This window comes from Ammospiza caudacuta, chromosome 3 (assembly GCF_027887145.1).
Source record: "Ammospiza caudacuta isolate bAmmCau1 chromosome 3, bAmmCau1.pri, whole genome shotgun sequence".
In the NCBI taxonomy this organism is placed as follows: domain Eukaryota; kingdom Metazoa; phylum Chordata; class Aves; order Passeriformes; family Passerellidae; genus Ammospiza; species Ammospiza caudacuta.
This window is the reverse complement of record NC_080595.1, coordinates 13,470,493-13,494,712: the sequence shown is the minus strand read 5'-3', so window position 1 is coordinate 13,494,712 and position 24,220 is coordinate 13,470,493. Positions and strand designations below refer to the sequence as shown.

At 38.1% G+C, this 24,220-nt stretch overlaps 1 protein-coding gene across 5 annotated transcripts in view; it reads right to left on the bottom strand.

The window, feature by feature from the left end:
- Window positions 1–24,220, bottom strand: part of LCLAT1 (lysocardiolipin acyltransferase 1) — a 111,706-nt gene that overhangs the window by 28,873 nt on the left and 58,613 nt on the right. For all 5 annotated transcript variants that reach the window (XM_058801054.1, XM_058801056.1, XM_058801052.1 and 2 more), the window contains one exon: window positions 21,658–21,774. In XM_058801054.1, coding sequence (XP_058657037.1) covers window positions 21,658–21,774 — 117 coding nt within the window. The remainder of the gene's footprint in view (window positions 1–21,657; window positions 21,775–24,220) is intronic.

Below are 24,220 nucleotides of genomic sequence, written 5' to 3'. Positions count from 1 at the left end.
GCTCTGTTTCCTGAGCTTCAATGGGAGCACAGGAGATTTGCTGCTACACCACCCATTCACAGTGTTCTGCCTGATATTCTTTTTATTTTGACTGTGAATTCCTTGGTTCAGCATTTTAAACTACAGTGGAAGAATGAAGAAAGAACTATGTATTAAAAAAAAAAAAAATCCAAAAACAAACTAACAACAAAACAGAGCAATGTGCCCCAAACAAGCCAGACTTCACGTGAGTTACTAAGAGGTGGAATCTCAGGCACAGTTTGCAGAGGGCCTCACAGATATGCTCCGTTACAGTTTAAAATAATTCCTGGAAGAAAATCAGTAGTGGCAAAGGGACAATCTGTAGCTCCCAATACTTTTAATACCTACAAATTAGTGTGTGAGTCATGAAGAAAATGCTGGGTGGAGTGGGAGGGCAGGGGAAGCAAGGCCTAATTCAAGAAACCACCAAATGGAAGCTTTAACTCAACCAACACTTACATGTTCCCTTTTCAGGAAAATAAGAGAGAGAAAAGAGGACAGAAAGCTAAATAGAACTGAAACTGGCAAAAAGTCAGGTTCCCAAACAAATCTTCATGTAAGAAACTATATCAAAACCACTGATAGATGAATGGACATTTAAAGACAATGTTTTAAGGAAACTCTTCTGTGGCTGAGGCTTTGAATTTCAAGCTCTAGCCAAGAAAGGAAAACAATAAAGTGTCTCATTCTTGGAAATTCAGAAGAGAAAAGAGGTTATCACTGTTTTACAAGCATGACTTAGCCTGTATTTTGGTGTCCTTCAAAAAACACATTTGTTTTTATATTCACTTATTACAACTGACTGCATATTTCCTTAGGAGTTTCAATTCATCAGATGTTCCCAAAGAAGCTACAGCAGTATGCACAAAATGAACAATTTCTTAAATTGCCAGAACAACTGTCACCACAGGTGACAGATTTTGCATTAGATACATGTAATTACTCTTCAAATCTCTAAAACAATCTTCTGAAAATACTCCTGCTTAGTTTAAACTCTCAGGATGGTCAGGAAGAAAGGCATTTGCTCCTAAGGCTGTGCCTGCAGATAGGTTGTTCCCATTGTTACCCTAAAATTGGGTGAACCCAGAGGTTCAGCTTTTACAGCTCCTTTTGAAGTACTCACGAGTTAAACGTAAATTATGCAATCTCTTGCAAAACCACTAAAATTGCAACTGCTGGTAAGGCTACCAAACAAGCTCATGAAGTACAAAAAGTTGTTTTGTTTCTGTCTAAGGGTTTTTGTTTGTTTGTCTGGAGTGAGGAGGATATTTGCTGATTTTAGAATGATCCTATCTCATATGAAGTAGAGCAGGCCATGTCATGATTTTATCAAAACCATTTGTTTATTAGGATCATTACAACACGCAAGCCACTGCTGGCTTATAATTTCAAGTTAATTAGCTTTAAATACAGGATAATAGCCACATTTAGTGGAACATTTAGCGTCTTTTGTTGACTCCTGTTGTTTAAAAAGTAAAACATGAATTAAATCAAACAATACCTGTAGTATTTGTATAAGAAAAAAGATACAAAACCGAGTGATGAAGTTCTATAAATTCCAGTAAATATCTTTTATATTTTGGTATTTCTAACACATTCATTTTCAAAGAGAGACTAATCTGAATATAGAGACTACCAGTATTTTACCAAATTATTTTATACCAAGCACAGTGGTTTTTTTAAGCTTAAAAAAATCAAAGAATCCCACAACCCAAAAGATATTCCAGAAAATAAAAATGTTTAACTGTTCCTTGTTAAATATTTGTAATGAATTGCTTTGGCAGGTTGAATGGGGCTTTGAGCAAGCTGGTCTAGTGGAAAGTGGCCCTGCCCAGAGGAGGGAATGGAACAAGATGATTTTTAAGGTCCCTTCCAACCCAAACCTTTCTATGTGTCTGAGATTCATTGTATTTTGCAACTCAACAAGGAGCTCTAAGAGCTTGAGATAATAACATATTGATCAGAGAGTATCAGAAGGCATTTACACCTGTTAATAGCTGTGGGTTATATTTTTATCTGTATCCACAAGACATGAGAAATTAAAAACCAGCAATGTCAACACCTAATATCAATCTGATTTCAAATGAATTTGTGTTTTTTCCTTGATCCATAGAAATAAAGCATTGAATTCTCAGCTCATATTCAAGAGGAGACAGCAAATACTAAATTTCATGAGATGACTGTGAACTGGAGAAGAACAGCATCCCAGAAAATAGCAAAAGTACCAGATTTACCAATTTATTCTGTAGTCCAGCAAACACATGAGTGTGAAGAGGAGGTTTTGCAGAGATCTGGACTCATCATGTGCCCACCCCCACGAAAGCAAAACAGTTCAATACCCTGTGGTGTTTTCAGATGTATCAAACTGAGTCATGTGCCTATCCATGCATGAAAGAATCAATGATTTCTTTTGCCAGCTGGTCTGATTGCCCTGCTGTTGCAGATGAAGCTGCAGCACTCGAGGTGGCATTCTCCACTGCCATCAAAATGAAACAGCTTCGACCACCTCCCTTGCTCTCTGGCTGTGGCATTGTAGGTCTGCTCCTTCCCCCTACAACCACTGCTATGACATCAGGATTTGCAGGCCAGATGGTGAATCATATAAGAAAAATTCTCCTGTTGTAAAATAATCCTTTTCCTGTATTTTTCCCCAGTGGCAGTCGCTGGTTTTCATGCACATAAAACTACACAGTTGGTTACAAACCTTTTGGGTGGATTAATAATCCCCCCATCCCCTCCACCCCAGTTGTGTAACTTGTTGAGAACCAAAACAACTTACAAATGGCTTCCTGGTTTATCTTTACTAAAGTTTAGCTGGGAAATAAAAACCTGAGCTTCCAAGTGCAAATCCACACATTCTAGCTAAAAGTGCAAATACTTGACTGTATGTACAGTGACAAATTCATCTGTATTTCAAGAGAGCTGAACTAATTCACCCCAGACTTGCAACAGTAAGGCAGAAAAGCAGTGTGAGCTGGATTCAACTTGGAAGGCAGCAAAATAACTTTACCCATAAAGGGCAAGATGCTATTAGTAACAAAATTCTTCACATTCTTGTAACAAAAAGATGTTTCCTATTGCAAGATGATACCCTAAGAAACCAGCCTTAGATGGCTGGACCAGGTTTGCACAGTGGCAATGCCAACATAGCACACATTCTCCCAGCCAAGCAAAAATCAAAGTAGGACAGATTGTCCAGTCCAGATTGGGCTATTTCATCTGAAGAGGTCCTGAACACAAATTTTGTGTTAGTATGAAACAACTCAGATGACAACAGCCAATTTCTTTTACTATAAAGCAGGCTTAGTACCGCCACATTACAATTTCCCAAGTCTTTCATTACAAGAACCTACTGTAATTGCTATGTGTAACTACAAGTTTAAACCTCTCGGACTGAAGTGGTTTAAATTTCCAGGCTCTTTCAGACACAGATTCCTTCTTTTATTTTTTTTGACGGGAAGAAGGAGCACCACAATCTCAGTTAAAGCAATTCAACTATATCAAAGACTGAGGCTATGGAAAAAATGTTTTTGTTACTTAAAAAGTCACAAAGAATTTCAGATGGTTTGTTCTTTGGAAGGGAATAACATCCCCAAGCCTTGGAGCCGGGACTTGAAGTTTGGCAGGAGATGGTATTTGTGTCAGTAATATGCCTTTTGCCAACTTTCAAGAAAACATCCCAAATTTGGCCAACAACTACGAGCCTTTGAAGAATCTTAATTTTGCACATGCTCAGCAAACATTTTGTAGAGTTTACAGCTGAAATTTAAAAAGAATCTGTCCTTTCTGAGTATTCTCAACTTCTGGTCCTTAATTGATGCACAATTCCCTGAGTAAAGGACCATGCTATATCCCCATCTCCTTGTGGCTCCTGCATGTGACCACCCATGCAGCACGGGGAAGGAAGCCATCTGATTCAAATACAAAAGGGACAACTATTTAACAACTCTTGAAGGGAATTTGGCAGCCAAAGCAGAGACCCAGCCTGTGGAGGGATGATGGCAGTATCTGTTGTGTGATCAGCAGCTGATTTAGTGCTTGAAAACATCAGTAGTGAAGAACAAAAGGTTGTAAAGTTAATTTTTCAGATCTCAGGAAATGCCAGATCTGAGGTTGCCTCTGCCTATATAATGGATATTATCTTTAGTTCTGTGATGATATACTACTTTGCCCCAGGACCTGAACCTCCAGTGAATCAGGGCTAACAGCTGAATGTAGGAGCTCTGCTTCATCTACTCCATAAAGGTCTGCAACAAACAAAACGGAGGGAGGGGGGAGCAAAAAGGACAAGTTCAACTTTAGGCAGCTGAGTCTCAAACCACTCTTCATGATAAATAAAACCCAAGAGAACTGCATGCTATTTATGCCTTTTTCATAAACAGACTTGAATTTCTCATCTTCTGGCTGGGCTGAGTGGATGTTTCTGGGGTCAGTTTTGCAGCGCTGATGAGCAGGCTGAGCTGCACGGGGCATGGAAAGCACCTGGCTGGGAAACAAACCCACAGGTGGCTGAAACCACACAGCAGACCTGACCTTAGTCTTGCTGCACATGTCCATTTCCCACACACATGAGAAATACTGGCATTGAGAAAATAAATTCTTTCAAAATCAGGAAGCACTCTAGCACTAGAGCAGCAAGCAGCAGTGATGCTTACATGGGAAATCTGTTTTCAGAGAAGAGCTTGAATAATGCAGCACATAAGCCCCAGGGCCACACACTGAAGAGGAGAGGAAAACAAAATATTTAAAAGTTGCTCCTTCAGTGAGTGCTCAATGAGGCAGAGGACGCGTGTGTGGAGAGAATGGCATGCAGTCATTTAGCTAAAGACCAAATAATCTCATATATACATGTAAGAAAGCCGAATTAAGATTCTACAAATAGCTTTATGATGTTTGTCAACTTCTGAGTGTCACATTTTCCAAAGGCTGTGCTTTTTTTTCTCCTTCTCTTTTTAATTTTGCTTTCATTGTTGGTTTCATCCAATTAAAATTACCAGCTCTGCAACTAATGAAATAAAATAACCTTGTAAGATTTAATGATATTGGATGCAGAAACATGTTAAAGAAATCTGGCCGCAGTCCTAAAGAATACGTTAGACCTTCAAATATTCAGTTTTGCACCAGCTTTTAAATTCAAAGCCCAAATCTATCTGTGCAGGAAGACTTAATATTTTATAAAGTCAATGATCAATTCTTAGCACCTTCTATGCAAAAAAATAGTGTTCAATAGCACCTATAAAGCTAATTCACTATGATTTTTCTGATTCTGTTTCTCAGACAGATATAAATAAAATTATTCATTTATTTTAGATTTCAAATCCATGTGAAAGTTATAGATTTGGAAATAAGCTAAGGAAAAAAATCAGAATTTTGTCATTTTGATTTTCAGCTCAGTTGTTAAAGCCTCACCCACAAACTTTGTGCATCTGAGCTGTTTGCAATAAGAGATGATTTTTATTTTGGCCATTGTAACATGAACTGAGATGATGCTTTTAATTTTATTAACTATCCCTAGTACAAACACTTTTCCTCAGCCCTTCCAAAGTTATTAAAACCTCTGTAATACACAGCACTGCATAACATAGAGGTAAAACACTGTGCCCTGCATGCCTCTGGCAGTTTATTTGCTGATGAAGGATGCCTGTGGATGCCTGTCTTACAGGAAGCTGAGTGGTGGCTCAACTAATCAAATTCTACAGTAGATTAGAAAGAAGAAATAGCACCAAATTTGCAGCTTCAAGCTGAACTCTCTGTCATGACAAACTATTTGACAGCCACTGATCTAAATGCCTTGGGATTTGTACTGCAAACTTGAATAGCCATATGCTTACCACTGAAACGTGCCAAAGGCAGCTGTTCTTTCACAGGGCTTGAAGTTTGTTTACCAGTACATATTAATAAAAATACATTTAATAATGGCTTTAATACCTTCCTCCCTGACTCTCAAAGACTAACAGCTCCCAGAGAGTTTTAAAAGGTATATACATCTACATCTGAACTTTTTGTGTATATGTGGACAACTCTGAACTGAAGTAATATGAGGACCATAAATAAACCATGCATAGAGTCATTAAAAAGATTGCCATCTATCAAGCAACCTGCAGTAGAAGGCTGAAGACAAATGCACCCTCTTTTTTGAACTTCTTCCTCCTCCTCAATGCTCCTCAGTTTTTATTCTCCACACAGGTGAGTTTTCTTTCTTTCAGGTAATGGGTTTGAGCTGAGTTTGTGCTGGAGCTGTTGCTCAAGGAAGCAGCGTGGTGCCCCTGAGCCCACCCTCAGAGCATCTCCACCTCTGCCAGACCAGTCTCACAACACGTCCTTGGAGGGAGCAGCCCTTTTCATGACTTCCACAAAGTTTTGGAAATAAGCTAATCCTTACACAATCTTGGCATGAACTATGCTTTCTTGTCACACTGATTCAACACAAACCCCTTCCATCACTATAATAGAGAACACAGACATGAAACCCACCGAAGAATTAAATTAGCTTTTAAAAGTCTAAATTGTCTGATTGTTTCTGGACAAGATTTTACCTATGAGGACCACAGGGTTTTTTACTGTGAATGAAGCAGACATTAAGATATCTACCCAGAAAAAGACAGTTTAAGAAGAAAGGCTCAGTTTCAAGTGTGAATTTGCTGCTTTGTTCTATTCAAATGCAAAACAGTGTTGTTGCTTATTATATTGCCACTTTCAAAGTTTCTTAATTTACATAAAAATTAACTAGACTCTTCTTTTGCATGCATCAAGTATTCATGGTTAGCTATTTATGTATATTTAATATATTTCCATGTCATCATCCATTGCTAGGTAATTAGTACCTGGAACTCTTACTGTGTTTCAAACGGTGAAACATAAGAAGATCTTATTTAACATCAAGTTTCCATTCAATAGATGAGTAGCAATTTCCCCTCATCTTCACCTCTTCTGTGTTTTGATTCTTTTTTTTTTCTGATGTTTTACATTTAAAGAAGATGAACATTTCAGTTTCACTCAACTGAGTTCAAACACACATCTAAAGCTCTCCCCTCCTTTGTACTGCCCCTTCTCATTCTACCTATCCCAACATACTGACATACAAGATATGCAGAGAAAGCCTCACTGAAATTTAGAATAAATACATCAATACCTGTTTGACAGGCTGGGATTTTAAAAATTGCTGTATATAGACATTATACATTATTTCTTGTCACATACAAGAACACATGCAACCGCCTTTCTAGTACAGTCAATGTGAAATTTTCTACTAACTTCACCAAGGGAGGGATTCTGCTAAGATGTGGTGGCCAAAACAGACACCTAAAATTATCTTAATGCTAAAAGTCACTGAAATTTCTGGAAAGGAATTTCTAGATAATTACTAGATAAAACAGAACTTTATTTAAAAAAGACAGAGCTTTATAAAAAAAAAAAAAAACCCAAAACATTAAAAATGTTTGTTTTTTGACAGTACACTAAGACTGAGCAATACCAAGGTATTGGAATAACTAGGACACAGGTTTGACAAAAACAACTTTGCCATTTCCTTCCTTCTAAAGATACCTAAACCAGTTTTCAGTTCTGGGATTAGGTTCCACTCACATCTGCTATTCCTGGGCTAAACACACTTTGCACCAAACTTCACCTACACTTACCAAGGTGACTACATGCTGTTTGTTGCTAGCAGAGGCTTAATCTCTGTTCCTTTCCAGACTTGGTGTTCCAGGCATTTATTTTTAAGGCCAGTCAAAAATTTATGGCAAAGCTACAGCTGGACACCTGCCCCCCAAGCCTCTGCCTCCTGCCCAGAGCATCACTGAAGTTCTGGTACAGATGTTCCTGTCCCTCACCCAGCTTTACTCACACATCCTCTGGGAGCTTTTCTCAACAAGGATCTGCCTTCCAATCTGAGAGACAAGATCACTCAAGTACAACATCCCCTGGAAGCAAATTCCTTTGAGACTGACCAGCTGGCTGGCTGTCATCTAAAACACGAGTCTGGGGGACTCTACTGATCATAACTGTTCATAAAGCGAGCTCATTGAATTTCACTCAGAATTTCATCTATGGGGTGCATTATTTACTCCAAACAAAAAAAAAAAAAAAAAAAAAAGAAACCACCTACATCTCAGCAGTGTTGAGCTGGAAGTTTACTATCACAAGTGTCTGTTGTGTCGTAAAAAATTCTATCCATTGTATGCTGGATTAAAACATTGTTGTACTGGGCAACTTTGAGGCACCAGCATAACCAGGGTTGCCTTGGAGGGAGGTATGCAGAGCAGAAATCTCACAGAGGCTACAGAAGGGTTCTTCTGACAAATGTCTGATCTGTAGTGACTTTCTTGAAGAAAATTAGCAAAGCATCATATTTTTCACATTTGAGAGAGGGGCTTATCCAAGTTATGGCTTCTTTCAAGACAACAAGCTGAGCAAAACACATAGAAATTACCAGCAATTAATTGCACTGTAGTCAGGTCCAGAGCAAGAATATGGTGGTGGGTGCACAGAGCAGAAAGAAGAAATGTCCAATAACCAAAATCAGGAATGCTTAAGATTTCTTAATTCTCTTGAATTTGAGAGTTTCCTCCCTTTGCTCTCACATGAAGAAAAAAAAAAAAAACCAAAAAATACAGGTGGTGTAAGAGAGAAGGAACACTGAAGAATGAATGGTCTTCTGCAGAACTGTGATGCCACTTAGAACATTCTTGCAGGCCTATGTGAGGGAGAGGCATCAGTACATGCAGAGGACAGACCCACAATGACTTAAAAGTATTACATGGAAGTGTATTTGGAGTGTTTATAGCAGGGAAGTGTAGGAAGAGACCCTTCCTAAAAACCCTGCTAGCACTCTAACCAAGTATGTGGAAAAGATTAAGAATTTGGATGACCCTGAGCTATTGTGTAATAGCACACATTGTAATTCACCTAAAAGATCTTACTGGCTGATAAAGAGGGAGCTGGCCATCAGGCTAAAATCTAAGCATGCTGCTGTTCAGGATGGGGTACACTGGCAAAGGGACCAATTCCAAAGCTGCTGTAGGCTGCTAGAAAGGCAGCTCCATTTTAGCAGAATTGCACACTATGGTATTAAGGCTAGACTAATTTGACCATTGTGACAAACACAAGTGGCCTGTGGTGACATCAGTTACATAAAGGCACTCTGCTTCCTCTTCTACCCCTTCCTTGTCAGCAACTTGCATCAGATGGCTTCCAATTAATCTACTTCAGTGCCAAGGTTGTGCTGATAAGAATCTGCTCCTCTGGACTAGATTGCTTCAATCTCATTTTACCTTGGTTGATAAATCAGAATGTTTGAAATCTTCATGTAAATTTGAACCACAAATATGCAAATATATTAGTTACTGCTCTTCGGTTTTGACCAAAGTAGAGTATTATGGAAAAACAACAGAAAGAATAATTTATCTCATCTATGTCAGCATTTTGTTTCTCTTGTAACTTTAAGTAACTCTTTTGGTTTATTCCTAGTTAACCAGGCTCCCTTGTGTATTTATCTGGTTCTGAACATTCTTTTGTATAATAAACACTGCCGAAAATAATATCTTATGAATTACAATAACAGCCTGAGAAAGACACTTTATCCTTAAACTATTCTAAAACCATTCTCTGATAACAGTCACATTTAGATATGCTTCAAAATTCACCCAACATTTTCAAACACAAAATTTGTTTCCCCAAACCTTATTTCCCATGAGTAAGAATACCTGGTTCTCAGAGTTCATTGTAATGCTAATGAAAACCTTTTTTCATACTGACTTAGTTGAAGGATATCCTGTCCTTCTGCTGCATTATTAATACTGCCAAACCACTGGAAAACTAATTGCAAATGCCAATTCACTTAGTGCTATCATTCAGCTCTACAGAATTTTCCATTTTAGCTACAGTGTGTGCAAAGTAGCAGACAAAATATATTTTACATGCAGGTCTCAACAGTCTTTGTTTATTTTGTGACAAAAGCCTGACCAGCATACTGTTCATGTTCCTATTCGTTTATAATTGGTTTCTTAGTGTGTTTAGTATTTTTCAGAGAATGATTATTGTGAAGTGTCATACTTCTGGGATTAAAACTACGCTGGTGCTCCTTTTCAAGACAGCTCTTGAATTTTTTTCCACATCAGGTATGCATAGCAAATTCCAGGGAAGAAAAAGCAACATGACATTTCTGCTCCATAAAGCAGAAGTAAAATTTTGTCATGAAAGTTAACAAAGAAATATATCACTTGAAAATTAGAAAAGCTTTTGTGTGGTCTTTTATTTCTTTGTTTTGGGGACTTTTATCCTTTTTTTTCTTAAGAGAAGAAAATCTGAGAGCTAGATGCCTATTACGTAACCATGTGCATGTATCTCTTTGACAGGCCACTGTTTCCCAAAGTGTAGTCTGACTTACTCATGGGCATAAACCCCATTTTTGTATCTACATGTGGATGCATGTACTGCTGTCAAAGTATGAATCTTCAAGCTTCTCATTTCTTTCATCTATCTCCACTATTTCCATCCTTTCGTATTTTCCACAACTCTTCTACTAAAATAATGAAAATATCTTAGGAATGTGTTTCTGGATAGCAAAATATTTTGAGAAAACAATGCTGAAATAACAGCTGTAAAAGAGTTACTATAGAATATTTGAAAATGAAGGCAAACATTTCAGGAGTTATGACCAGATTCTCCTAAATTCCACCTCTCTCCTAGGATGAAACTGCATTTCCTCAGGTTCACAGGTCCTGGGCTCTTCCAGAAAATGTTACGGATTATGGAATTTTCTTTATCCTTTCATAGCTTCTCAGACAGCAGATCAGCTTCAAAGTCCTGCCAGCAAAAGCTCTCCATTCTGACTTTTTTTTACTATAGTTTGAAACGAAAAAGCATGAAATACATTATTAGAAGCTTGTCATTCTAAGCAAAGAAAATACCAAACTGGCAAAACACATTTGTTCTCCTGTTCCAAAGCGAACACCACAAGAGGGCTGCATTCAACCTCCCTTCCTGAAATTCCCATTTCTCAGTATTTAGTTACACAATCTGAATGCTTGACACTTTCCTCCAGTGTTAATTTGAAAAGAAGTGAAGCAGTTTCACTTGCAGATCAGGACAGGGCATCCAGGACAGCAGATGCCTGAACACTTTCCAAGCAATGTGCACCTACTTAATTGAGTTCCTCCCCTCACCCAGCTCAGAGGCAGCAATGGGCCTTCAGCAAGAGGCCAGTGAAACTCATTCTGAACAACAATCTCTTCTGTTTGGGTGCAAAGCAGTCCTGGTCTGCCCACAGTGCTTTCAGTCAGCTGAGAGGGAGCGGCAAAGTAAAACCATTTTGCTCGTAAAAACTCATGGGGCATACATCCTTATGCATAAATTCACAAAGGCTAATAAGATTTGTTTTCTGTAATTGTGTTAATGGGGTTTTTACAATCCTTGTCCTAGACAGTTTTCCAAGAAAGATGGAAATCTGCCACCAAAACTCCTCTATATACATACAGTTGTGTATGTACACAGTGTACCACACTTCACAGGAAAAAGCCCCACCATTTAAGTCACAGGCACATTATATTCTATCAGCATTTTGGCTGTTCAGTTTTAATGAATTCTGTACTGTCCACTACTGTTCAAACAAGAACACATGAAAAAGAATATGCTGCTGGTTGATTACATGTGCCAGAAAATAGAAAGGCACAAGACTGAAAGTCAAGAGAACTTATCCCTTCAAGGAGGAGAATAATCCTTTGAAAATGTTCTATCCAAATGTACAACACTGCTATTATAAATCAGAAATTATGTATATATTTGAACACTGAGAGCATGCTTACATGTGTGTCTCAGTGTGTAATGTCAACTCAGTTTGTCAGCACCACAGGTAGCATAAATCCTGGTGAATCTCTACAGCCTCTACAGTTTGGAATGTATTATTAAGAGGTTTATTAAATATTTGCAATGCTGTGGGCATGCAGAGTGCCCTGTTTGAGACAGCTGTGGCTTAACTGCTACCTGTTCCAACAAAGCTTCTGCACCAGTGAGATGGGTGTTTCAGACACACCAAAACAAAATCCCTGCCTCAAAAAGGCACAGGCCTCACAGATGGGGTGTGAGCAATGGGGAGGAAAGAAGGAGCCACAGAGCTGCTGAGCATATGTTTCATTTAATTCTCTGGTACAAGCTACAAAAGCAGGCAAGCAAAGGGCTGATAAAGGATGGCAGGGAGCTTTCAGGTCCATTGGAAGGAATGCTTTTTGGATAAGTGAAGGCAGAAGTCAACTGGTTAAAATCACAATGGTGCTGCTGACAGGATGAACCTGCAGAGCACTTAGACAAAGAATGCTTTTGAGGGATGATTTTTCAAAAGCATCCAAGCAAATTTAAAAGAACACCCTTTCTTACAGGATCTTAAATGGGACTTATGTCCCTAAGGCCTGCCCTCTGTGTTTGGCTTTTAAACGCCAGTACCCATAGCAACTTCAAGGCAAGGCAAACGTGCCATTGCTCACAAATTCCAATGTCTCTGAAGCATTTTCAAAATGCTTCTCTTCTTTTTATTTATTGTGCAGGCTCTTCTTTTCTCCTAATAGATGTCCTTACTGTCTGCCATGCCAGAATCCATCAGGTCAGGCTGGCTCCTTTCAGAGCAGAGCAGTGAAGGACCAGTGATCAGGAGAAGCCCTGCTCAGGACCCTGCTTCTGGAATGATTTAATAATCATCAAGAGCATTTATTTTTATTGCTAGACTGCAAGGGCAACAATTACTATCTTTGCAAACAAAATGACAGTTTTGCAGAAGTCTAAATATAGATGATAGGCATTTCAGAGATGCTTATTTTAAGACATTATTTGTTTTTAATGGTATGAAATAGAATTAGAGAGAGACACTACTGACTCAAACGTGTATTAAAACAGTTCTCCAACTCTTAATTGGTAATCATTCTACAAATAAATGAATTTATGGGAAAATATATTCAAATCCTACAGCTGTAATATACTTCATTATAACACTTACTACATGTTGCACTTCAAATTACTGGCATGGCATACAGGCAGTAAAGGGAAATCCTTCCTCTATCCCACCAACGTTTAGTGAGAACACAGAGAGCCAAGACCTTGCTTCCTGCCCTCCAAAATCCTGCAGTTCAGAAAAAGGTTGACAAAATAAGTCCCAAAGACAGGAATATTTCAGATTACATATAAAGTGATGAATGAGGTGTAGAGTTGAATTTATGCTGAAGTTTATGTTTTGATAAAAATCTATTTTAAAAAGCATTTATGCTTTACTACAATTTTTCCCAAGCTCCTCTGCCCCCTGATGTTTTTCGTTTTTCAGTATCAGTCCCATAGCAACATGCAGGATTCGTGGCTGCGGCACTGCTCAAACATCTCTGGAGCAGAGCCTTGCAAATGATTGCTAAACTCAGGGATCTGAGTCAGCTTGGAAAAGTCTGATGCTGGGCTCATTTTTTATATCCTGAAAATAGTGGCAGGGGACTGGGAGGAGGGCTGAAACTGCAACAGTGGAATGAAAGAAATGAACTACTTAAGATTTAATGATACATAAGCAGCATATTTTGCAAGTAGATGTGATTGAGTGCTTTATTACTATCTTACAGATTTGGAGGCTATATCTGAACAGTTTGAGGATTCCAACATTTCCAGTAACTGAAAGGATACTCCATGGACCTTCTCCCCTGCCAGTAATTACTCATACAGCAAAGTGGTTATCAAGAATACACAAAACACATTTGCAGCAACCTTAATGCAGCTGGAAATAAAAACAGCTAGCATCTGCAAAAAGTGGAAGACTGGAGAATCCAAAAAAATGACTGAGAATCTCCTGTACAATAGGACTCTTGATTTGGGATTAGTCTATTCAGCCTGTAGATGCTGCTATTTTTCTAATAAAACACATCAGGAAACATCATCTCTTAACGGAAACTAAAGCAGTTAAAAAACAAAAAAAAAAGAGACTATGGAAAAAGTATGTTTAGGTTCCTCTCTACTCAAGACTGCTTGAAGCAATTATCTGCCTTACTAATAAACCAAGCTGAGAAATGGGTAAGCTGTGTAAAGCATGTGGTAATAGCATGTGAAACAAATAGATGCCAATACTATTCCTCTGCTTATAGGAATTAATTTCAACTTCAGCAATAATTAAATAGGCTACCAATCCAACCAAGATCATCTGCAAATTGTTGGATCATTGGCTGACAAGAAAGAGGAGTAATTAATGAACTTGTACTTTACCTCAGGCTCACCTATTGTCTGTCCTAAGTCTTTAAAAACAGCCATAAAGCTCAGTACTCAAAACACACAAATCAATGAATGACCTTTCAAAACATACACCCAGAGAGATGCTGACCCAGTCTAGACCAGCAGATACAACTTGTTACTCACAGTCCTGGTCCACCACCTAGTCAAAGCACATTAACTACTAGAAACATCTTTCTTAAAAATATCTTCAAGAGAAAATAAACATAAAATCAAAGAGCAGGAATAGTTTTATAATTCTGAAGAAAATAATTCTAGTTTTTCCTGAAAAATCTCTTTTCCTGAACTCATTGGTGGCCAAGCTTAGTTTTTACATATGCGATCTGATGAGCTAGCATCGTTCCAGGCCTCCAGTTGAAGCAATTAAAAAAGTCCACCCTCGCCAAACATTACCACATTGTTACCACAGATACTGTGTATTCGAGTCAAGGGAAAACAGTGGAAACCTCTAATACCACTGTGGGGTAACTGCTGGCAAATGCTAAGTTTTTAGTATGGTTACCACTGCAACTATTAATAACCTGTGAGGAGGTAAATGGAAAATGATCCACTGCATGGTGTATCTGCTTGTCACAAGCCATGACTCACACGTGAGAGACTGCAAGGGAATTACTGCAGTAGGTGGACGTTCAGAGGCTCGAGAACGTAAAACCTGAAATATTTCCGATGAATACCACAGATGTGTGGTGACTCAAACGTGTCACCCTGCAAACACTGGAGGGGCAGCGATTCTTACACCATAAACTCTTCAGTGAAAGGCTCTGCTCCCTTCTCAATAGCAGTGGGGGGTGGAAAGAGGAAAGGATGGGGGTTGACAGAAAAGAGTGATTCGGAAAAAGCAAATCCTTCCCAGGAGGAATGAAACAATGGACTGTTTTCCACAGAGGTGGGGCGAGCACTGTAGAATGTTGCTCCAGTAAGACATGAAAGAAGAGAAACAGAAACTTCAACGTGTACCGAAGGCCAGAAAATATCTAACAGAAAGCTGGTGCTCATTCTGAGAAGCACATCACAGCCAACACACGCAGATTGTTTGCAAGATATGGTAATCATCAGCGGTTAACATGATTCTGGAAAAAGTCGAGCTGCCCTTTCCCATGTTCCAGAGTACAGAGACAACTGTCAGCATTTGCAATAAAGCACAACAGCCTGCATCCGATTTTCTGCTTTGCTGAATTTCACAGACATGCCCAGTGATAAAAGCATGCTTTTGAACCAGGTCCCTGCTTTTTTTAATATATGACTAATGTTATGAATTTTTTACTGAGACACAAAAGGCATAAAAAGTATGCAAGCTTTAATTTACATACTGATATTTCTGTATCAAAGGCTATGCTATTTAATGCACAGGATCCAATTCTCATAAAAGCAGAAGATCAATTACAGCAGTTAGTGAAGCTCTAATATTGCATTTTCAGCTAAAAACTTGCTCAAAGCTCTTTTACAATAGCTCAGTAATTTCAGAGTATCAATCTACTTAGTGACATGACTCTGGGAGGAACACATGCATAGAGGAAAAAGAAATCCTGAAGAAAGAATTTCCTTGCATTAAGGAATGATGGTTTAGAGCTGCTGTTTAATCTCTGCAAATCTGATGGACATACGGGGGAAATTAGTTGATTGAGGACCCAAAGCTAAGGCTGATGTAGACACTTATGTTTTCCCATTTCAAAACCAGACTGGTTTTAGTTTACACAACTGAGCAACCAGCACAAACAGGCAAGAGCTACTCTGAGAGATGGCAGTGCTGGTCAGTGTACAAGCTCTGGCCTTGCCAAAACCCACAGAAATTTTGGCAGTGGTCCAATGTATAATTTTAAGAGTCAGAAATCTGTTCAGTCACAAAGAGGGAGGCTAAATTTTGTTGAAAGAACAAATCTAACATTTTCTGTAATTTGATGTGGGGCCTTTCTATGTCCTATACTTTTGTTACACACAAGACAAGTTATGCACAAACCTGGAAACTGCTGCAGTCCTGCTACATAAAACCTCTACAGGTAATTCAGCAGACACTTCTGTGATTGAGACCCACATGCCTCACCCAATATATATGTGAAGAGGAAAGAAACTATGTAATCAAAATAAAAAGCAGTTTATTTAATATGCACATTTATTCATTCACACACCCCTATTACCACAGCCTGAACATTTCAGTCAATGAGTAGACCTGATTTTCACACTTGCATCAATTTTCTCTTTAAAAATCTAACACACTTAGAAATTGGTATTACTTTGATTTATGTTTGAAAGAACAAATGGCACCTGCCTTGTAAGCTGAAGGTGCTTTGGACATAAGTGTTATCAACACCAGAAGACAAGACCCCTGGTAGCTTTTCTCATTGATGTTTCATCAACTCATACAAGCAACCTCCTGCCTCTCTTTCAAAGTTGGAGTAACAAAAAAGCTCTGAGAGCTCATAAACTTTGGCTACTTGAAGCTGAAGGGTTTCATTAATAAATATTCTTGGTGCACAGCAAGGATGTCCAGGCACTGCTCACAAAGACCTGATGCCTAACCCTGGCTACTTCACACCTCAGCAAAGGGGAGCCAAACCACGTGTCAGCTTTCAGGAACTGTTAATCATCATCTCCTACTGACTGCCTTCTACACTGATCTGCAAATCACAAACTGTCTCTCTACATTATTAGCTCAAAAGTGCCGTGTAAGCAAATTGCACCAGAACCCAAATAAATGCCATGAAGAGTTCAGTATATAAATATGCATATGTGTATACTCTAACTCCCAGAAAATCTGAATCTACACTACTACTGAACCTAAATAGTCACTAAGCATCCTAGGATTAAAGCGTTTACAGTGTTATATAGAGATAACCTGGATTGAACACCTAAAGAAAACTTTCCTGCCCTAGCCATGAATCAGGTTGAATACCTGCATGTAATTACTGAAGCAACTGCAAAACCCAGGTATGAACATTAGAAGATACAGATTAGCTTCAACTGTGTGTGTATAAACATTAATTTTAGGGCAAAACTATCAATTCTAAATCAATCATGGAAAAAGGATGAGAATCACAGTTTCTTTCCATCAGTAAGAATGTGCAATGAAGGCAAGCATGTTAAATTTGTATCTTTGTTATTTTGGGATCCTGCAGTTGGCAGATGTTATCTGCAATATTTTTTTCAGTTGGCTAATTATGAACCAGAAATAAATTCAAAGCTGAAATACTATAATAAGACAACTAATTCTGACTAGTCATTATACTGTACAACCAGTAAAATATAAACCCCACAATGGGAACATCCAGTCCAATGTATCCAGCTATTAAAGACTGTTGATGGCTGTAGAGGAAGTGTCAAAAAGAGGTCAGTTTAAATTTAATGTTGGCAGAAATGACTGTCTACAAAAGCATGAATAATCTTCTAATGATGCTTTAAAGTGTTAGCTCTGTCTTAACACTTACTGTTTATTTAGTCCTGAGAAAATGCTTAAAAGCCATGAAGCAATTTTAAGGAAACATTTGTAAACAGCTATTTTCTCTTGACAGACTATTTGGCCACAATTACAGATATTATGCCAAGATAATATATGTAATTCAATGAATCCAGACAATATTGAATCAAATCAAACCAGTATTATTTTCCATCTCTTTGAAACTGAGCATTCAAGTCAGCTGAACTTTCAATGTCATTTGGCACTTCAGAAAAAACTTTACAAAATACAAACAGGTCTGAAAACCTACACGTCATTCCTGAGTAACCTCCTGACCTCTTACAGAAGGATCTCATAAAGTGGATCTTCAAGAACATTATACAAACCACAAATGTTTTCAATTAACATTGTTAATGGCATGATTTTATAAAGGTCTTATTTAAATTCCTTCACATTTCAGCCCTTTTCAAAGTCCCACATTTTGTAAAAAGAGATGAGTTACCTTAACCCAAGTTCTGCCAAAAATTACTCCACAAATAACATCTACTCAGAATTTCAGTCTTAAAAAAAGGATTAAATATGATTCTAGGAGATGGCTAAAGAGAGGGATTAACTAAAAAAAGTAATGATCAATCCTCATTTTGGAGGCTGGAGTTCACTTTCTATTGCTCATTCACATGTTCTTACTCCGTCTTTCAAAAAATGCTCATCTTTGTTCCCCAAAGAAACACAGCAAAAATCTCTAGTAGTTTTTTACCAGGTGCTGATGGAAATCAGGATTCCTTACAGTGCAGACAAGACAAATGATTCACTTGATCAAGTGAACAGAATTAGAAAGAAGCAAATCACCTATTTTATTTCTCTTAGCTTTCCATCAATAGTCAACCAACCAGATACCTCTTGCCTGAAAACTAGCAACAGCTTAAGTCCTTATTCTCTTGAGTATATCTATGATTAATTATACATCTAAAGCATGTTCATAGTCTGTGTTTACTCTTGGGTGACTCTATAGTTTCTATGAATAAGAAGACAACAATGTTATGGATTTTTTGGCACTTGTTTTGGCACTTGAGCATAATGAAAGGAAAAACCAGTCAATTTCTATGTGGATTTTTGTTTAGAAGAGACAGCTTAGGGGGAAAGAGCTACCACTTGGATGAATCAGAATGCTGAAAGAAAAGGTATGAGTCAAAAGCCAAGGAGATGTACTACCTAAACATCTTTTATTGGTTTTTGGTGGACATCATATAGGTCTTTTTTTCTTAGCTCCCATAATCTCAGCAGTGACTTAGAAACCATCACCACAACATCTATGGGCCAAAACCCCCAAATAGTTGAAATAATGACCCTATAAGAAAGAGAAGCCAGCCAGAGGAGTTTGAGTGCTTTTTTCCACCTATGGAAAGCAAAGAACAGGTAAGAGCTTGGTTTATGCTGGCAGTGCTTCCTCCAGGAACAAAGTCCTTTGCACAGACACAGGCAAAATTTTATTGAAGGTTATTTTCACCTGATTCTTTATTTCCTATTCAGAAGGGTCACTAATAGTCATTTTTATATAATAATAGGTAATTCTTTCATGCTACAGCTTGTGATGCATATTTATCAGGCTTCTTGCCAAATTAAATTAGTTCCTTCAACATTTGAAAAGCAGTTAAACTTCTAATTACATTTCCCCCCTCTTTTCATCAACCTATTTTTGGAGCAAAATAATGTACACAGGCCTGAAGAAAAGACACTTGAGCCTCAGGAATGGAAAACAGCCACAAGCCAAAATGTATTCACAGGAGAGCTGTAGGGCAGTAAGGTTGTCATCTATGCACAAAAATACTTTCAAAGACATAAACATGTTAAAATCACCACCACTCCCTCCTACATGTTGAAGTCACACACACTGCTTTGTGCCTGCAGGTATGAGCAGTAAAAAAAAAAATCAAATCTGGTTTTATGATTATTACTATGATTGTAGCATTAAGACAATTCAGAAATGGAGACTCAGGTCAACACTATGTCCCTTGACAGTCCTGGTATTATTTACTACTGCTAGCATCAGAAATTAGGATTATAAGAAAGCATTCTATCAGTTTAAGTTATAACTCAAACCAAAGATGCACAATAACACCAAGTATCAACTGGGCCATCTGCATCTGAATATCAACCTTGATATCCATACTGTACAGATGAAAAGACAGAGATTGATATATATTTGCACATCTATAAAATATAATGAAGTATTTTAAAATGCAGCAACTACAAATGAGTTATATATATATATATATACATATATAAAAAACCCCAAAACTTTTCAACACAAATGGTCCCCATTTTGCACACTTGGAAGCAGTTGAAAACCAATTCTTAAATTAACAAGTAATAACCAAGTACTTTAAAATGCTACTTGAACTACCTTCTCCCACACAATTTACTACATAATAGCATACAGTTATAATATATATATAGCCTACAACGCCTTTCAAAGTATCCAATATCTAGTAAATTCAACACAAAAGGGACATTAATATTTCACACAATATTTGCCTGCCTTAAATAAAAAGGAGATGTAAAACCACTTCAAAGGCTGGACTGTTATTGTTTTTCCCCCAGCTTTCTACTGCATAAAATCAGTTAATCAGCCTCAAATATTTTCCTTTTCATAACCCAACCGCCTAATTTGCAAAGATTGCTCATAGAGCAATGGAAGAGAAAAACATTTTTATGAAATTAGAAAATTACTGTATACCACAAAGCTTGCTCCTGCAGCAAATACAGAATTTTTTTACAGTTATTAATATTTCAAGTAGAAAACACTTCTTTAACTGAAAATTTATTCCAGTTTGAAATACTGTTATGCACTAGGTTAACTTAATGCTGTGAAGTTTTAAGTATAGGAAGCTTTTGAAACTGTGCATGTGGCAAATTTTTTTACTACAGCAAATTGAGTAATAAACATTCAAGAGAGATGAAAATCGAAGGTGTCCAGCTCTGAATGTGCAATAGGGTCAAAGAGATAAATGGGATTGTCCAGCTGGACAAAATTCCAAAGTGCTTGCAGTGATTTTAGGGTATCTGCTTAGAAGGAAGCAGGTAAAATGCAAGCCAGGTCTGCCTTCAAAAATCCAAGCAAAGATTCCAGCTAGAAAAAAACCTACCAGAAGGCCCCTATTCTTTTTAATAATCTCAAACTTCTTCTTCTGGCAGTCAAAATAACCAGCATGTGGTAAAGATCTGGAATTGCTTTTCCCTGAAGAACCAGCCTATAAAAAAGTCACTTCATATCTACTGTACGTTTATTTTCTTCAACCATATATCCTGCAAATATTCACTCATCTGTACTTGAATCCCTGCCACATCTGTACCATTTAAAGGTTACATCCTGATGGCCTCAGCCTCCTCAAAGTGCCCATTCCCAAAACAACTCCCAGACACCTCAGTGTAACAATCACATCTTCATACTCTGTTCTCCTGTAAAAGGGACTCAACCCTAATGCCTAGATTAATATTGGGATGGAAAACCACTTCTGGGTAAAAAGTATCACACATTTTTTTGCCCACTACCCTGCCAAGCAGCACAACTTGTATTTCACACAGCTCCTCTGAGTCACCATCACCCCAAACATCTGGCAGCACTGGGCGGCTGACTTGCTGAGTTTCCATGCTGCTGTGCATTCCCCTTGTCCATTTAACATAACAATTCATTTACCCAGCTCTCAGAATTAAACCCAGAAGCCTTTTCTGAGAGGGCAGTGATATACGTGCCTGTGTGTTCAGTGTCAACCACCCACTCGAGGTTGAGGACGGTACAGGCTGAACTTCCTTGAGATTTTTTCCACTGATTTCTGATGTAAGACTGCTAAACAAGCTAAAATACTTAAAACTAAACAACACAAAAGTTGCTTCCATTCCCTGCATACCTCCTGATGATATCAGTGTCTGTTATCAAGTCTCAAATCTCTCCATGTTACAATCATTTTAAAGGAAAAACAAGGACAGGGCAGGATTACCTTCCCTTAGACGCTCAACCACAAAGGTGAATCCGGTCGTTCGCGGGTGTAACACGTACTCGTATTTTTTCAGTCCGTTCTTCTCAGCAAATGCATGACTGCGGGCTTTGGTATTGTCTGAGGAGAGAAGGAGAAGCAGCACTTGGTGTTACTGTGCACACAGACCATGGATTAAATGGAATGATTACACGACAGGAAGGACACGACAGCAGCTCATACAGTACGGATGTGGAGGCAGACACAAGTGTGCTTTCAGTTGGCCATACCATGGTATGAGGAAGAGGCATGTGGATTGCAAGAAAAGCCTTTTCACCCTCTCACTTCATTTTAGCAAATCATCAGCAAATCTTTCATACTTTATCAAATGCAATCTGAGATTTATAAGTCTGTTAATAGCTCTCTGTACACTTCAATACCCATTCTACAGTGTATTAATTGGCTCAACTGTGTTTTGGGGTTTTTTTCAACTCAAAAAGCACAACATACAGTAATGTAAGTTTCATATTACAGAGATACCTTGAAGTCAGTGTTTAACCACACTACACTTATTTCAGAAAGAAAATATTAAAAAGAGGAAAGCAGTTAATCTAATAGCTTAAAATGGTATTTTACATCTTCATTCTGAACTTGCCATGTTTTATTCATCAACCTGTGCTGCACACAGTTCCCCATTTTAACTTTCTGACCAAGCATCTCAGTGCCACAACACATGCCTGCCACTGTACACACAGTACATGCAAGGCAGCTGGAAAGCACCATGGCTAAACCCCATGACAAATGTATTTCAAACCTCTGATAATCAAAAAAACTCATGAGAAAACCAAAGGCCTTCCAGAGCTGGTTGCTAAGAGAGCCCGCTAAGCAAGGAAGACAAGGACACCAAAGCAAAAACTTCTGGAGACAGGTGGAGAGGAGGCAATTTGTTCTCCTGTGATGTGCAGGAGGCTCTTCCAAGCAGCCTCAGTCAACAGCCAAAAGGACTTTGCTGGCTACATTCAGCTCTTTACTGCAGGTCCTGCTGTGCCTCCCCTGGGGCCAAAAGGCAATGGACATCTGCAGCGTTCCCTTGGCAACATGGCAAAAATCAATTTGAGCAAATAACTTATTAAATAACTCATACATATGAAGTTTTACAGGTGCTTAAAAGACAAAATCCCAGCAACAGATGTATGGAAAAAAATCACTGCTTGAGCAATCTATTTTATTTTTAAAACAAAAATTTATTTTTTAAGGGTCCACAGTTAAGCTTAACAGAGATGGAAGATAAAGTAATAGAAAACATATTGCTGTTTAATCATTTAACATAAGTGATACTTAGAGATAAATCCTTCCTTTTACAGTCCTCCCAATTTTTCCTGTAAAAGTACAATAGCACAAGTGAACAAATCAAGAGCAGTGAGAGATTTCTTTTTTGCTGTAATGTAACATTCCCCCATCTTTCTTTTGTCCCTAAATTATATGACCTCTTTATTTCTCAAAAATGCTGGTGCCCCTTCTAAAGGTTTGTCAACCAATTAATAAATGCTATAACATATCACCACACTAAATATCTTTTCCCTGTGACCTACTGTTTCCATGCCTGAGAGAGCTGCTTTTCATATATGCAAGCCTTGAGATTCACTGCACAGATCTCCTGACCATGTGATTTGAAGGAAAGGAAAGCTGTTGCACAGTAGCCAAGCAAGTGATTCAGCAAAGAGGATCCAAAGATTTAATTCTTGCCAAATTACCAAAACATACAAATACTTGAAAAATATTATAACTTCAAAAAGCACTGCTAAAATTATGGAATGTGTGAAAGACTAAAATTACGCTTGGCTAGGTAATTTAATTTATCTTCCCTTGGACATATACATTATGTCTTTAACCACATAGTCAGAATATCTATTTTTGTCTGCTCAACTACTACTCCATTCAATACTGCAAATGACTATTCTGAATCAGCAAAGGGGACTTGCCTTGCAGACTCTCACTGCAATGGCAAAAGTTGCAAAGGGAACCATGAGCCAGACTTGGAATGGCTGAAGAGGCAACAGTAATCTGGTAATTATTAAATGCTCCTCCAAAAAAAACAGGTTCTACCTCTTAGGTGCACCAGTATTAGCTCATGAACAAAAACTATTTTCTAAGAAATGACACTGATGACCAAGTCTGTTCCTATAAAAACTACCAAAATCAAGAGTTCCTTTCCAGATTCTGGAATGGTTTGAGTAAAATGTTTTAAATGTATTTATCACAAAAGTTCTTAAGATGATGTACTGTTGTTTCCAAAGGACAGAAGTATCATATTCTTCATTTTCAGCATATCCAAGTTTGGGTTTCACTTCAGAAAATCTGCAAATCAAGTCAATCAGAGCTTTGAGACACAAGTGCCATATACATCTACATAAAGGTAAGCAGTCTAAAACAAGAATTCTAAGTTTTAAGCACATCAAAGTGCACACAGTTAATGAGCACTCAGAACTCTCTCTGTGTATCTGCTCACTAGCACCTTGCTTCAGAAGGAGCACAAAAATGCTCCTTGGTGTTTGCAAAACTCTCCTACTTGCACTAAAGATAAGCA